The following is a 12006-nucleotide window of genomic DNA, read 5'->3' as shown; positions in this document are numbered from 1 at the left end:
CCACACCCACCTCAGAAGCAGGCTTTGGTTGCTAGTGTGATCAGCATCTGCCTCCAGCCCTTCGAACTTGTTGGTGAGGGTCAGGGACACTTCGAGCCTGCTCAGGTCCACACGCCCGTCTGTGGCTATGTTCTCACCTGAGATGGGATGAGGGACGGGTGGGACAGGAAGCCCTCCCTCGCTGTCCCATGGGACCATCCCATGCCCTCAACCTTGACACCCATGGACTGAGCTGCTGTTGCGGCGGCTCTGTGTGACCTCAAGCTGGGTGCCAGCTGGGCCTTACACTCAGAGGTCGTGGCACCCCAGGGACACTGCCCTTCCACTGCATGCCCAGTGCCTCTCATTCTCGAGTTCTAGCGCTAGACCTCCCGCCACATCTCTTGTGTACGACTGCGTTGGGCGTTGCCTTGGTTTGGCCTCTTCTAGCACTGGCCATCCAAGGCTGTGAGTCTGCGTTCCTCTGAGGGGTTTGATGAGCTGGCTGCTGACAGCCATCCCTGAAGGGTCGAGTTGGCTCCAGAAGATACACACCGATGAGGTCAGTGATGGTGGGTGGCTCCCCAAGGTCCTCTAAGAGCTGGTGGAGGGGGTCGTGGTGACTGGGGGCCAGTTGGTCTTGGTGTTCCAGCAAGAGCTATGGATGGCAGAAGGAAAGAGGGTGCAGGGTTGAGGCAGGCCGGGCTCTACGTGGACTTTCCGCCTAGCCCTCCGGGGCTGACCCCTTACCACGTGTGTGCTGATCAACTCCCCAACAGTGATATACACCACAGGCTTGGCCACAGCTACCATGTCTGAGTACTCGTCTATGGCAAAGCGTTCCTCTGGCTCTGGGACCTGGCAGGCTCTGCAGATGAACTTCCTGTCCCAGAGAGAGGACATGTCAGAGTGGGCTAGGCTGGTGCGCTCACCACGTGGATGGCCACCATCGGAGTCAGGCCGGGTCCGGTGCTAGGCTCAGCCCCTGCCCTGTGCTTCTATCTGGTCCTCCATGCTAGCTCGTCAATAGTCTTCTCTGTCCCCTGGGAGGCGCGCTGCTGCCCTCCAGGACCTCCTATACCCCGTGCCTCTGGAGCGCTCCTCCTCAGACTCTGGAGAGTGGAGGAGCACGTGAACCATGAGAAGTGGTGACAGAGCCAGAGAGGAGTAAGGTGCCAAGACCCAAGACCTGAACTTGAGATGCATGTCCTCGAGGTAGCCGTTCAGGGCTTGAAGGTGCTGGCTCTCCCCGGAGAAGACCTTGCCAGCAGCAGCATGTTGGAGGAGTTGAGCCACAGCCCCCAGCGCATGGCGTTGTGGGGCAGCCAGGGTGCTGCCTGCTGCCATGGCCACGATGTCGAAGGCGTCGGGAGCTACCACAGCCGGGTTCAGGAAGCGGTAGTACAGGAGGTTCCCAACCACCTGAGTGCAGAGGAGAACTTTCCAGAAAGTTCCAGACGCTACCTTGACAGCCAAAGCTCCACATTCCCCACTGGTGGGCCAGGCCCAATTTACAGGATAGGACCCATTTCTTTCTTTGGAGGTTTATAGCATAGATTGTCATCCTGTCTGTTTGGGCAAAGGAGGGTCTTGGAGGTGGCAGAAGAGACACACAACACTTGCCTTATAGATGTCCCTCTCGGTGGCATTGGGGAACTTCTCCTCCAGGGCTGTCTTCAGGACTTTGGCCATATACCGCATCCCATACCTCAGGGACAAAACAGGTTTGCTGTAGCTCTTTCTGTCCCTGTCCCAGGACTCAGGGTCCGTCCTTGCTGCCTCTCCCTCCTAACCTCAGCCACACCAGAGCTGAGCCCACACATACACCCCTGCTACCTACAGTGCTCCCCGCTACAGCCCTCTACCCCTGGGCCTTTGATCTTGCTCCGTCTCCAGTTCTCCCTGCCTCCAACTCACAGGGTCGTGCTGTGTGGTACAGGCTGGCCTCAAACTCACACTTCCAAGCTGTGCCTGCCAAGTGCTGCTGCTACAGTTGTATGCCACCACTGCCTGCACGAGAACCTTTATCTGAGCCCCCCTCATCTCCCCACAGACCACCTCTGCTTACAGTATACCTCACCGTCCCCAGGGACGCACGTTATCCCGTCTCCTGGGTACCTGATGGCCCAGGAGGCTCCAAAGCAGCCCAATCTGCCAGCTCCCAGAGGTCCCAAGTAGCATGTCTGGGCTGCGGCAGGGCCTGCCTGACTATCATGTGCGCATCTGTCCCCGGTTGGGAAGGCTGGAGGGGCACTCAGTCCCGCAAGGGTTTTGTGAAGGCAACAATGTTCTCACAACACGCTTAACTTCTTCTTTTTGGTTTTTCGAGACAGGGTTACTCTGTGTAGTCCTGGCTGTCCCAGACTCTCTTTGTAGACCAGGCTAGCCTCGAACTCACAGAGATCTGCCTGCCTCCGCCTCCTGAGCGCTGGGGTTAAAGGGGTGCGCCACCACGCCCGGCCATGCTGAACTTTTTTTTTTTTTTTTTTTTTTTTCCAGAGCTGAGGACCGAACCCAGGGCCTTGCGCTTGCTAGGCAAGCGCTCTACCACTGAGCTAAATCCCCAACCCCTGAACTTCTTTATGGTACTCCTGTGATAGGTTTGCAACTGCAAAGCTAATCAGACTCTGCAAATAAGTCGTCTTCACTCTCGGCAACCAGACCTACAGACTTCTCTTCTTAGACTTCAGACAAGCTTTCTAACTCCAAATCGCAAAGCCTCAATCCAGCTCACTCCAGTTTGGGGCTGCTTCCCCTTTGGCACTCAACCTTGCCCTCAGTGCTAAGAACCAAGGCTGGTGCCTGAACGATCTGGAAGATAGCAGCCCACATCCCACCTGCTCCCTGAGATGAGGTTTCTCTGTGCCACAGCCTTGGCTGTCCTGGAACTCAGAGATCTGCCTGCCTCAGCCTCCCAGTGCTGGAATTAAAGGCATATGCCACCACATCCAGCTTCATCCAGTAGTTTTGTTTTTTGAGACAGGGTTTTTTTCTGTAGCCCTGGCTGGCCTCAAACTCATGGCGATCCGCCTGCCTCTGCCTCCTGAGTGCTGGGATTAAAGGTGTGTGCCACCACACCTGGCACTATCCAGTAGTTTTTAACAAAAGCCTTAGATGATTTTTGTCTGTCTGTCTGTTCTGTGACAGGGTCTCATGCAGTCTAGGCTGGACTCAAATTTAGATGTACAAAGCTTGGCTATAGTTCTGACTGCCCTGCGTCTACCTCCAGATTACTGGCCATTCTTTTTTTTTAAGTTCAAATCTCTGTAAATTCGAGGCCCGCTTGGCCTATAAAGATTTCCAGGACAGCCAGGGCTATTATATATAGAAACCCTGTCTGGAAAAACCAAAAATAAATAAATAGAACTAGGGTCTGGAAAGATGGATCAGTGGTTAAGCACACTGGCTGCTCTTCTGGAGGAAGAGTCCCATCACCCACATGGTGGCTCACAAGCACTTCTAACTCACTCTCGGGATCTGTCACCCTTTTCTGGCCTCTGAAGGTACCAGGCACAAACATGCATGCAGGCAAAACACCATAACAAAACCAAACACTTTAAAACAAAAAGGGCCAGGCATGGTGGCACACCCTTTTAATTTCAGCACTTGGGAGGCAGAAGCAGATGAATCTCTGTGAGTTTGAAGTCAGCCTGGTCTACACAGCAAGTTTCAGGACAGCCAGGGCTATGTAGAGACCCTGTCACAAACAAACCAAAAAAGTGTGAGAGGGAAGACTAACTATGAAGTACGTTACTTGTTTGAAATACTATCCTTTTCTGACTTTGTGGGCCAAAGAGCCCCGTCTTTTCTCCACTTGATCCCAGACAACAGTATGTCCCTGTCATCATTTTGGGCTCCCCTTTGACCAGTGACATCGTGCCAGCCACACAGACCCACCTGCAGCACCCCAGCTCAGTCCCCTGGCCAGGGCATCAACACATGGAAGCCTCTAGCTCCCTCCCCTCCCATCCCCCTCCCTTCAGGGTCACCGTTCTGCTCTCCAGTCCCCAACTGGCCTAGCCCTGGGGGAGGTGGTGACACATACGGAATGTGGTCCACAGATGAACTGATGGCGACAAAGAATTTATCAGTCATGGCGAGGAGATTGCGTAGGGAAATGTCTAATCGTCTCTGGACTTCAGAGTGGCTCAGAGCCTGTTCAGGGCTGACGTCATAGGGGAGCCGGCTGTGGGCAGAGAGGCATGGTAAAGATGGTGTCTCCTTCCCCAAGTTTTCCCCATCCACCCTTCTATAACTATACAGTCTTCTGTAGAGAGGCTCAAGACAGACCAGTATAGCAGGAGGAAGGACCAAGAAAAAGGCCACACTCAGGAAGAAAAGTGAGGTTGCACAGTGGGGAGGGAGGAGGGAGGGAGGAGTGAGCAGTGAGGGTACACAGTGGGGAGGGAGGAGGGAGGGAGGACTGAGTAGTGGGGAGGGAGGAGGGAGGGAGGACTGAGCAGTGGGGAGGGAGGAGGGAGGACTGAGCAGTGAGGGTGCACAGTGGGGAGGGAAGATTCAGGTGCCACAGAACAGCTGGAAAAGAGGGATTTTTGCCAGACTCAAAGGCAGATACCAAGGTGCTACTATCAAATCATCCTTGGCAGCTGGGGTAACAGAGAAAGCCAGGCCTCAATCTGTAGGCCTGGCACCATCTCTGCATAAATCCTTTGCATGTCACCTTTGAACACACCCACGCTTCCCCACAGCTCTGCATAGGGGCCTGATCAAAGCATGCCCTCCCCTCCTGCCGCCTCACCTGCGCTGTCCAGTCTGGGCCTCCACCTGGTTGATCCAGCTCTTATAGATGTGGACAGGATCGGTGTGGATGCTGACTGACCGGTCTGACAGCGCATCCTGGATGACCTTGCCGAGGATCTCCTGCAGAGCGCTCTGTCCCCGCCCATTGCGGTAGAACCTCACCACCAGCCTCACCACTGTTGGGTTGCCTGTCACCACATCCTGGGGCTGGTCCACCTTTGACCTGCGGTGCAATAGGTCACTGGCATTGTGCTCTAAGGAGGTCATAGCTGCCTGTCCTTTACCAGAGGTTTGCCTGTTCAAGCCTACCCTAGTGCCCACCCTAAGAAAGGTTCCACTGTCTGGGTGCCCTCCTTCCTGCTAACAGGTCAGTCTGCACCCCCTCACCATGCTGTTCCAGAGCCCTCTTAAGGTCTTCCTATAGACGGAAACACAGCAACAGCCACTATATCTGACCCGCCCTCCCTATCCCCCACCCGACCCCGGCTCCTGAGTCGGGAGAACCTACCTGATCTCCTCCTGGAGTGCTGTCCTGAACAGCTGGAGCAGAAGGTAGGCCTCCCGGCGGTTGGAGGCGTAGTTGTACAGACTGAAAATCACAGCTTCCATGAACTTGGTGCTTCTGTTCTGGGGCATCTGAAAGATCAGCTTGGCCAAGTAGATGGGCTGAGTCTGTGGACAATCAGTGAGACAGAGAACTGGGGATGCTCCTGGAGAATTAGGGGCCAGATCAGCTACAAAAGGCTTCAGAGAGGGTGGGGGGGGTGGGGGGGGGAGGCCTCCTGAGTCTTTGAGTTGTTTTGCTTTTCTCAGTGTTGTGTGTACAGGGCACGTACTCAACCGCGCATGCGCACGCCACGCTCCTCCCTGGGAAAGTCCTCCGCTCACCTGCAGCAGGTAGAAGAGGTGCTGGTAGGCTTCTAGCTTCTGCCGCTTGTCCCTGCTCAGAGACTTCAGGCCCTTCTGTTTGTCCAGGATCATCATGTCCGACAGCTGCTCCTTATTCTTCTTGGTCAGCTTCTTGCAGTGGGAGGCTACCTCCTGCATGTGGGCGTGCAAACCAACCAGCCCGGGTGGGTACCAACCCCGAGACATACGGTCCAGACTCAGTGTCTGGAAGAAGCAAGGCTCGCGAGAGGAGAGAGAGGCCCCTACTACTACTGCCTGCAACCCCACCTGGCACCTCTGCTTTCACAGGTGAGTCTTCAAAGAGCTGCGGGCTGCCAGGCGGAGGCACTGTGCCCACCCATGCTTCTGCTCCTATTTCCTACTGTCTAATCTTGGGGTGGAGACGCCACAGCACCGTTGGCCCCCTACTCCATATCTGAATGTAATTTACAGGAGCTTTCTTTTCTTTTTCTTTCTTTCTTTCTTTTTTTCTTTTTTTTTTTTTTTGTGGTTTTTCAAGACAGGGTTTCTCTGTGTAATCTTGGCTGTCCTAGACTTGCTTTCTAGATCAGGCTGGCCTCGAACTCACAGCGATCCACCTCCCTTTGCCTCCCGAGTGCTGGATTAACTGATCACCCACAGCCCCAGCAGTGGCTGAGCTAGCCGTTCCCACTCTCCCCGCAGGGTTCTGCCTCCTGTACCACACACCCAGCGGCTGACCTCAAGGGCAGAGGACCATTGGCACATGGCCCTGAGCCAGGTGGTGACTGACACGTTTGAAAAGGGCTGAATTATGGCTAGGGGCGGGGGTGGGGGAGTGGGGCTCACCTGCAGGGTGATCCGATTCTTGACCAGCAGGCCAATCTTGATGTCCATGAGGTTGAGGTCCTGCTCCAGCCGCTGATTGGACCGGATCTTCCTGACCACCTCCCCCTGGAGCTGCAGCAGCTCTGCTTCAGCTGAGAAGTCCTCCTGACTCTGGTTCAAGAGGTGAGCGAACTTGCGTACCACGGAGAAGGGAGGGTGGCGTGCGTGCACTGGCGGGAGGGGAGGCGACATCGATCAGGCACTGTCACAGTCTCTCTGCCAGCATCTGCCTGACCCCAGGCGCCTTCTGCCAGGTCTACCCTCACCTCTTGTCTCAGCTCGTCTCTGCCGCACCACTCACGTAGGCCTCTCTAGTGACTTTCCCCACCCAACCATGGCCCCAACACTTTTTGGATTTTTGAGACAAGGTTTCTCTGTGTAGCCTTGGCTGTCCTGGACTCACTCTAAAGACCAGGCTGGCCTCGAACTCAGAGATCCACTTGCTTCTGCCTCCCAAGTGCTGGGATTAAAGGCGTGCGCCACCAAGCCCAGCCTCAACACTTTTTGATGCCCTCTAAAGGCTTCCTCGGTCTATCTCACCTATTCCCCTGCATATTGGGCTGACCTGTCTCTCATGCCCGTGACCTGTCGGCTACCACGTAAACTCTGCAGCTTCACATAGCACTTATAAGGAGTGTCCATGATTGGGGTGGGGTATAGGTAGCGAAGTTGGTCAAAGCTCAGGAAAACAAAACAAATAAACAACAATGAAAACCAACCAACCAGGCCGGGTGTGGTGGCGCACTCCTTTAATCCTAGCACTTTGGAGGCAGAGGCAGGCGGATTGCTGTGAGTTCGAGGCCAGCCTGGTCTACAAAGCGAGTCCAGGGCAGTCAAGGCTACACAGAGAGACCCTGTCTCAAAAAAAAAAAAAAAAAGAAAGAAAGAAAAAAAAAAAGAAACCAACCACCACAAACAAACAAAACCAAAAGAAGCCCCTGGAGTAAACTTCCTGGAGTAACAGAATCTAACACACACAACGTTCACTGTGAGACAGGCAGCGGGCCTCACGGTTCACTGCAGGTCTGGTGCTTCTGTGCAGTCCCAGCTGGCTTTGAATTCAGGATCCTCCCCCTCTGCTTCTCAAAAGCTAGTTATAGCTGGGTGTGGTGGTGCATGCCTTTAGTCCCAGCACTCGGGAGGCAGAGGCAGGTGGATCGCTGTGAGTTCGAGGCCACCCTGGTCTACAAAACGAGTCCAGGACAGCCAGGACTACAAGAGAGACCTTGTCTCAAAAAAGCAAAAAAATAAAAGCTAGTTATAAGCAGGTACCACCAGACTTGCATCTGGGTGTTTTTGCTTTGTTTTCATCTTATTTTATGTGTATGGGTGTTTGCCTGCATGTATGTCTGTGTACTATACAAAAGGCAGAAGAAGGCATCAGATCCCTTGGGCCTGGAACTACAGGCAGTTGTGGGTACTGGGAATGGAACCTTGGTCCTTTGGAAGAACAGCCAGTGCTCTTAATCACTGAGCCATCTCTCCAGCCCCAAATCTAAGTACCTCTCACTTTTTAAACCTCAATGGGTCAAGCACTACAGTGCCCACCCTACTGATGAGCTTTCAAAGGCAGAGAGAGAAAGCAGGCAACTTGCCATAGGTTACCCAGCTAGTAATGAATGAAGCCATCATATTTGGAGCCTGGATCAATCTGGGCTCTGTGGCTAGAGGAAATCTGGTAAGGGTTCCAGGCAAATGAACCACTGTTCAGTATTGCATGAGTGCTGCTTTGAGAGGTGCAGGCAGTGGGGATCTTGGGGAAACAATAGTGGGCCTCACTCCTACAAGGGAGCAAAGAAAACACTGGTTGAGGCTGTGCAGGCCCACCTCCTATCTGCAGGGGAGGCGAGACAGGGCAACAGCAGATGTCGGGAGAAGCTGAGAATGCCCTGTGTTTGGAGTATGACACAATGATGCTATGCTTGCTTTTTGTAAATTTGACCTAGGCTAGAGTTGTCAGAGAGAGAACCTCAGCAGGGAAAATGCCCCCATCAGACTGGCCTGCAGGGAAGTCTGTGGCCATTTTTCTTGATTAATGACTGATGTGGAAGGGCCCAGTCTACTGTGGGCAGGACCGTTGGTGAGCACGTGGTCCTGGGCTCTATAAGAAAGCAGGCTGGGGCTGGAGGGGTGGCTCAGTGGTTAAGAGCCCTGACTGCTCTTCCAGAGGTCCTGAGTTCAATTCCCAGCAACCACATGGTGGCTCACAACCATCTATAGTGTGACCTGATGCCCTCTTCTGCCCTGCAGGTGTACATGCAGACAGAGCACTGCATACATAATAATAAGTAAGTATATCTTAAAAAAAAAAAAGGCAGGTTGAGCAAGCCAGGAGGAATCCAGTAAGCAGCACCAGCCACCCCCACCCCACCCCCACATATCCAGTCCCTTCCTACAGATTCCTGCCTCAAGTTCCTACCGTGACTTCTCTCAAACATGGGCCGTGACTTCTCTTAAAGATGGGCCGTGGCATGGAAAGGTAAGATGAAATTAACCCTTTCCTCCCCAAGCGGCTTTTGGGTATGGTGTTTATCACAGATATAGGAACCTAACGAAGACAAGGTGTGAGGAGGTGCAGGCTGACGAGGGGAAAGGTGCTGTGGCTAGGATACCAGACCTGAGGTAATGGGAGCCATGCCAGGTTATAGAAGAGCGGCAAGATGCAGGACTGCACACAGCCGCAGTGCAGATGCTAAAGCTCCATGAGGAAGTGGTCAGGGTGATCTGGTCCAATCAGCACTGAGGAACAGGGCCTCAACCTCACCGACACCAGGGATCAGCCAACAGGAATCGGCTTAGGCTCAGGATTAGTGGATTAAAGTGGTTGTAGAAACAATGACAAGTGACTGTATCTCTGTTGTTGTTGTTTGTTTGTTTTGTTTTTCCGAGACTGCACAGGGTCTCTCTTTGTAGCCTTGGCTATCCTAGACTTGTTTTGTAGACCAGGCTGGCCTTGAACTCACAGCAATCCACCTGCCTCTGCCTCCCAAGTGCTGGCATTACAGGCGTGTGCCATCGTGCCTGGCTGTGACAGCATCTCTGATGGGAGGGACTCCTCAACACAGAAGCTACCATGTCACACAGTAAGTGGTCAGTTCTGAGTGGATGCTGGGGGCAGGGACATTGGCAGAAGGTATTGCCTCCTGGCTGCCCACACTCAGGCCCAGGCAGCGCTCTGAGAGAAAAGACACTGCCTTTAGACCCCAGCCAATGCAGCCAGCTCCAGGCCCACGGGGAGGTAGGAGAATGGCTTTTCCCCAGAGATCCTAAGAACTGAAGGGAAGGAGGAAAGAAAAAGGGCAGGCAGAGCAGAGACCTCACTGTAACGGCAAGGAACACGGTGAGAAAGGCAGGAAAGCCGCTCCTGCTGACTGCCACAGGCCACTGGCCGGAGGGAGGGAGGGAGGAGACTGGATCCGCCCGAGGCCCACACCTGAAGAACGGAAAGGAAAGGGCTCCAGGGATCCAGAGCAGGAGGTGAACATGCTAGGCCAACGCGCTAGCTCCCGCCCAAGGCTGGGAATTCTGGAGTTGCGGGACAGGAACTGGGCTGGAGAACGGACTCTACTTGAAAGTTCTTGCTGCACGTGCATAAGACCTACATCACATGGAGAGCACGCACCTGTACTCTCAGGCTGGGGGGCAGAGACTGGAGGTTCCTGGGGGGTTTTATAGCCAGCAGGTCTAGTCATTCTGTAAGCTCCAGGTTCAGTGAGGGACCCAACTCAGAAATAACGTGGAATGCAATAGTGGAAGACACCTGACATTAATCTCTGGCTACACACACACACGCACGCACGCACGCACGCACGCACGCACGCACGCACGCACGCACGCATGCACACGCACACACGAAGCTGGTGATCCTCTACTGCTTTGTTCCTTGTCCAGCAGGCAGAAAGACTGCCAGGCCTGTGCGTCTGTGCTACAAAGGCCAGAAGGTGGGAGCCTGAGCCAAGGAAAATGACAAAGGTAGGAAGTTGAGGGAGGCGGAGGAAGAGACTGCCACAGGTGGGGACATGCTAGGCCTGCTCAGAAAGTACCTGGTTCAAGGAGCCCTGCCTATGACAAAACTATCTGGTACTGGGGAGCGAGGACTCTACACTCCTCAGATAACATGAGATGATGGCCTCGCCCTTACCTGCTGTGCATCCCCAAGAGGGACACCTAGGCCCGCCTGGCTCTGGATTCCTATCTCCCCAGCATACCTAACATCCTGTAGTCACCACGGGCTTTCCTGGCTCGGAAAAATGCTTGAATCTTCACAACGGAGTCAACCTAGCAGGAACACAGAGAGCAAGGTGGCTGCCTTTCTGTCACTTTGCTCTCATCTATGAGTAAAGGCAGATATGATGGGGACAGCACTCACATTCTTCTGGAAGTATCGCAGACGCCTGAGGTATTGTCTCCGGGCTGCCCACATTCGGGCCCAGGCCTGGATCTGAGAGATGAGACACTGCCTTCAGACTCTCAGGCCGAGAATCACCTCAGACCCCAGCCAAGGCAGCCAGCTCCAGGCCCGTGGGGAAGAGAGATCCCTCAGGAGAAAGGAACCGTCCACACTGCTATAGTTACCTTTATTACAGCATCCAGGTTTGCTTTAAAATACTGCAGCCGCTCCTGGTAAGCCTTCCGCTGTCTATAGCCCCGCCAGTGAGCCTGCCAAGCAGAAGACGGAACCCTAGCAGATGTCCTTGGGCTCAAGAGGCCAACAGGGTCAGCTGTATCCTGGGCTCCCTAGGATGCTGTGGTGGTTTGAATGAGAATATCCCCTCTACCCCCCAATAGGAGTGTTTGTGTCCCAGTTGATGGAACTGTTTATGGAAGGATTAGGAGGTGTGGCCCCTTTGGAGGAGGTGTGTCAATGGGGGATGGGTGGGCTTTGAGGTTTCAAAATCCCACACCAGGTCTACTCCCCCTCCCTGTCTCCAGCCTGTGGCTCAGATGGCAGCTCTCAGCTACTGCTCCAGTGCCTGCTTGCCTGATGACCGTGGATTAACCCTTGGAGACTTACTGTTTCAGCAAGCCCCAGGGAAATGCTTTTCTTTAAAGCTGCCTCAGTCATGGTGTTTCTTCAGAGCAATAGAATAGTAACTAAGACTGAAGGAACGGGGGAGGGAAATTGGCCCTGTTCTTAAAGGTCTGCCAGCTTTATGAGAAAGTCTAAGACTATGGACCCAAACTGATCCCTCCTCATGGAAACTAAAATGTGAGACATGGACCCAGAAATATTAAGCCTCACCAGAGAACGCACCATGCCTCAGGCCCTGCTCACCAGAGAGAATGCACCATGCCTCAGGCCCAGCTCACCAGAGAACGCACCATGCCTCAGGCCCTGCTCACCAGAGAATGCACCATGCCTCAGGCCCAGCTCACCAGAGAACGCACTATGGCCTCAGACTCAGCTCACCAGAGAATGCACCATGCCTCAGGCCCTGCTCACCAGAGAACGCACCATGCCTCAGGCCCAGCTCACCAGAGAACGCACTATGGCCTCAGACTCAGCTCACC

At 54.1% G+C, this 12006-nt stretch overlaps 1 protein-coding gene across 2 annotated transcripts in view; it reads right to left on the bottom strand.

The window, feature by feature from the left end:
• The window catches only part of IQGAP3 (IQ motif containing GTPase activating protein 3), a 48778-nt gene that overhangs the window by 8525 nt on the left and 28247 nt on the right, over nt 1-12006 (bottom strand). For both annotated transcript variants that reach the window (XM_084769863.1, XM_084769864.1), the window contains exons 20-32: nt 11071-11154; nt 10865-10936; nt 10704-10773; nt 6457-6665; nt 5629-5781; nt 5249-5412; nt 4739-4963; nt 4025-4165; nt 1603-1687; nt 1169-1401; nt 730-862; nt 535-637; nt 11-137 (exon numbers count right to left, since the gene is read on the bottom strand). In XM_084769863.1, coding sequence (XP_084625989.1) covers nt 11-137; nt 535-637; nt 730-862; nt 1169-1401; nt 1603-1687; nt 4025-4165; nt 4739-4963; nt 5249-5412; nt 5629-5781; nt 6457-6665; nt 10704-10773; nt 10865-10936; nt 11071-11154 — 1799 coding nt within the window. The remainder of the gene's footprint in view (nt 1-10; nt 138-534; nt 638-729; nt 863-1168; nt 1402-1602; nt 1688-4024; nt 4166-4738; nt 4964-5248; nt 5413-5628; nt 5782-6456; nt 6666-10703; nt 10774-10864; nt 10937-11070; nt 11155-12006) is intronic.

This window comes from Acomys minous (assembly GCF_964271855.1).
Source record: "Acomys minous genome assembly, chromosome: 19".
In the NCBI taxonomy this organism is placed as follows: Eukaryota; Metazoa; Chordata; class Mammalia; order Rodentia; family Muridae; genus Acomys; species Acomys minous.
This window is presented reverse-complemented; position numbering and strand designations above follow the sequence as displayed.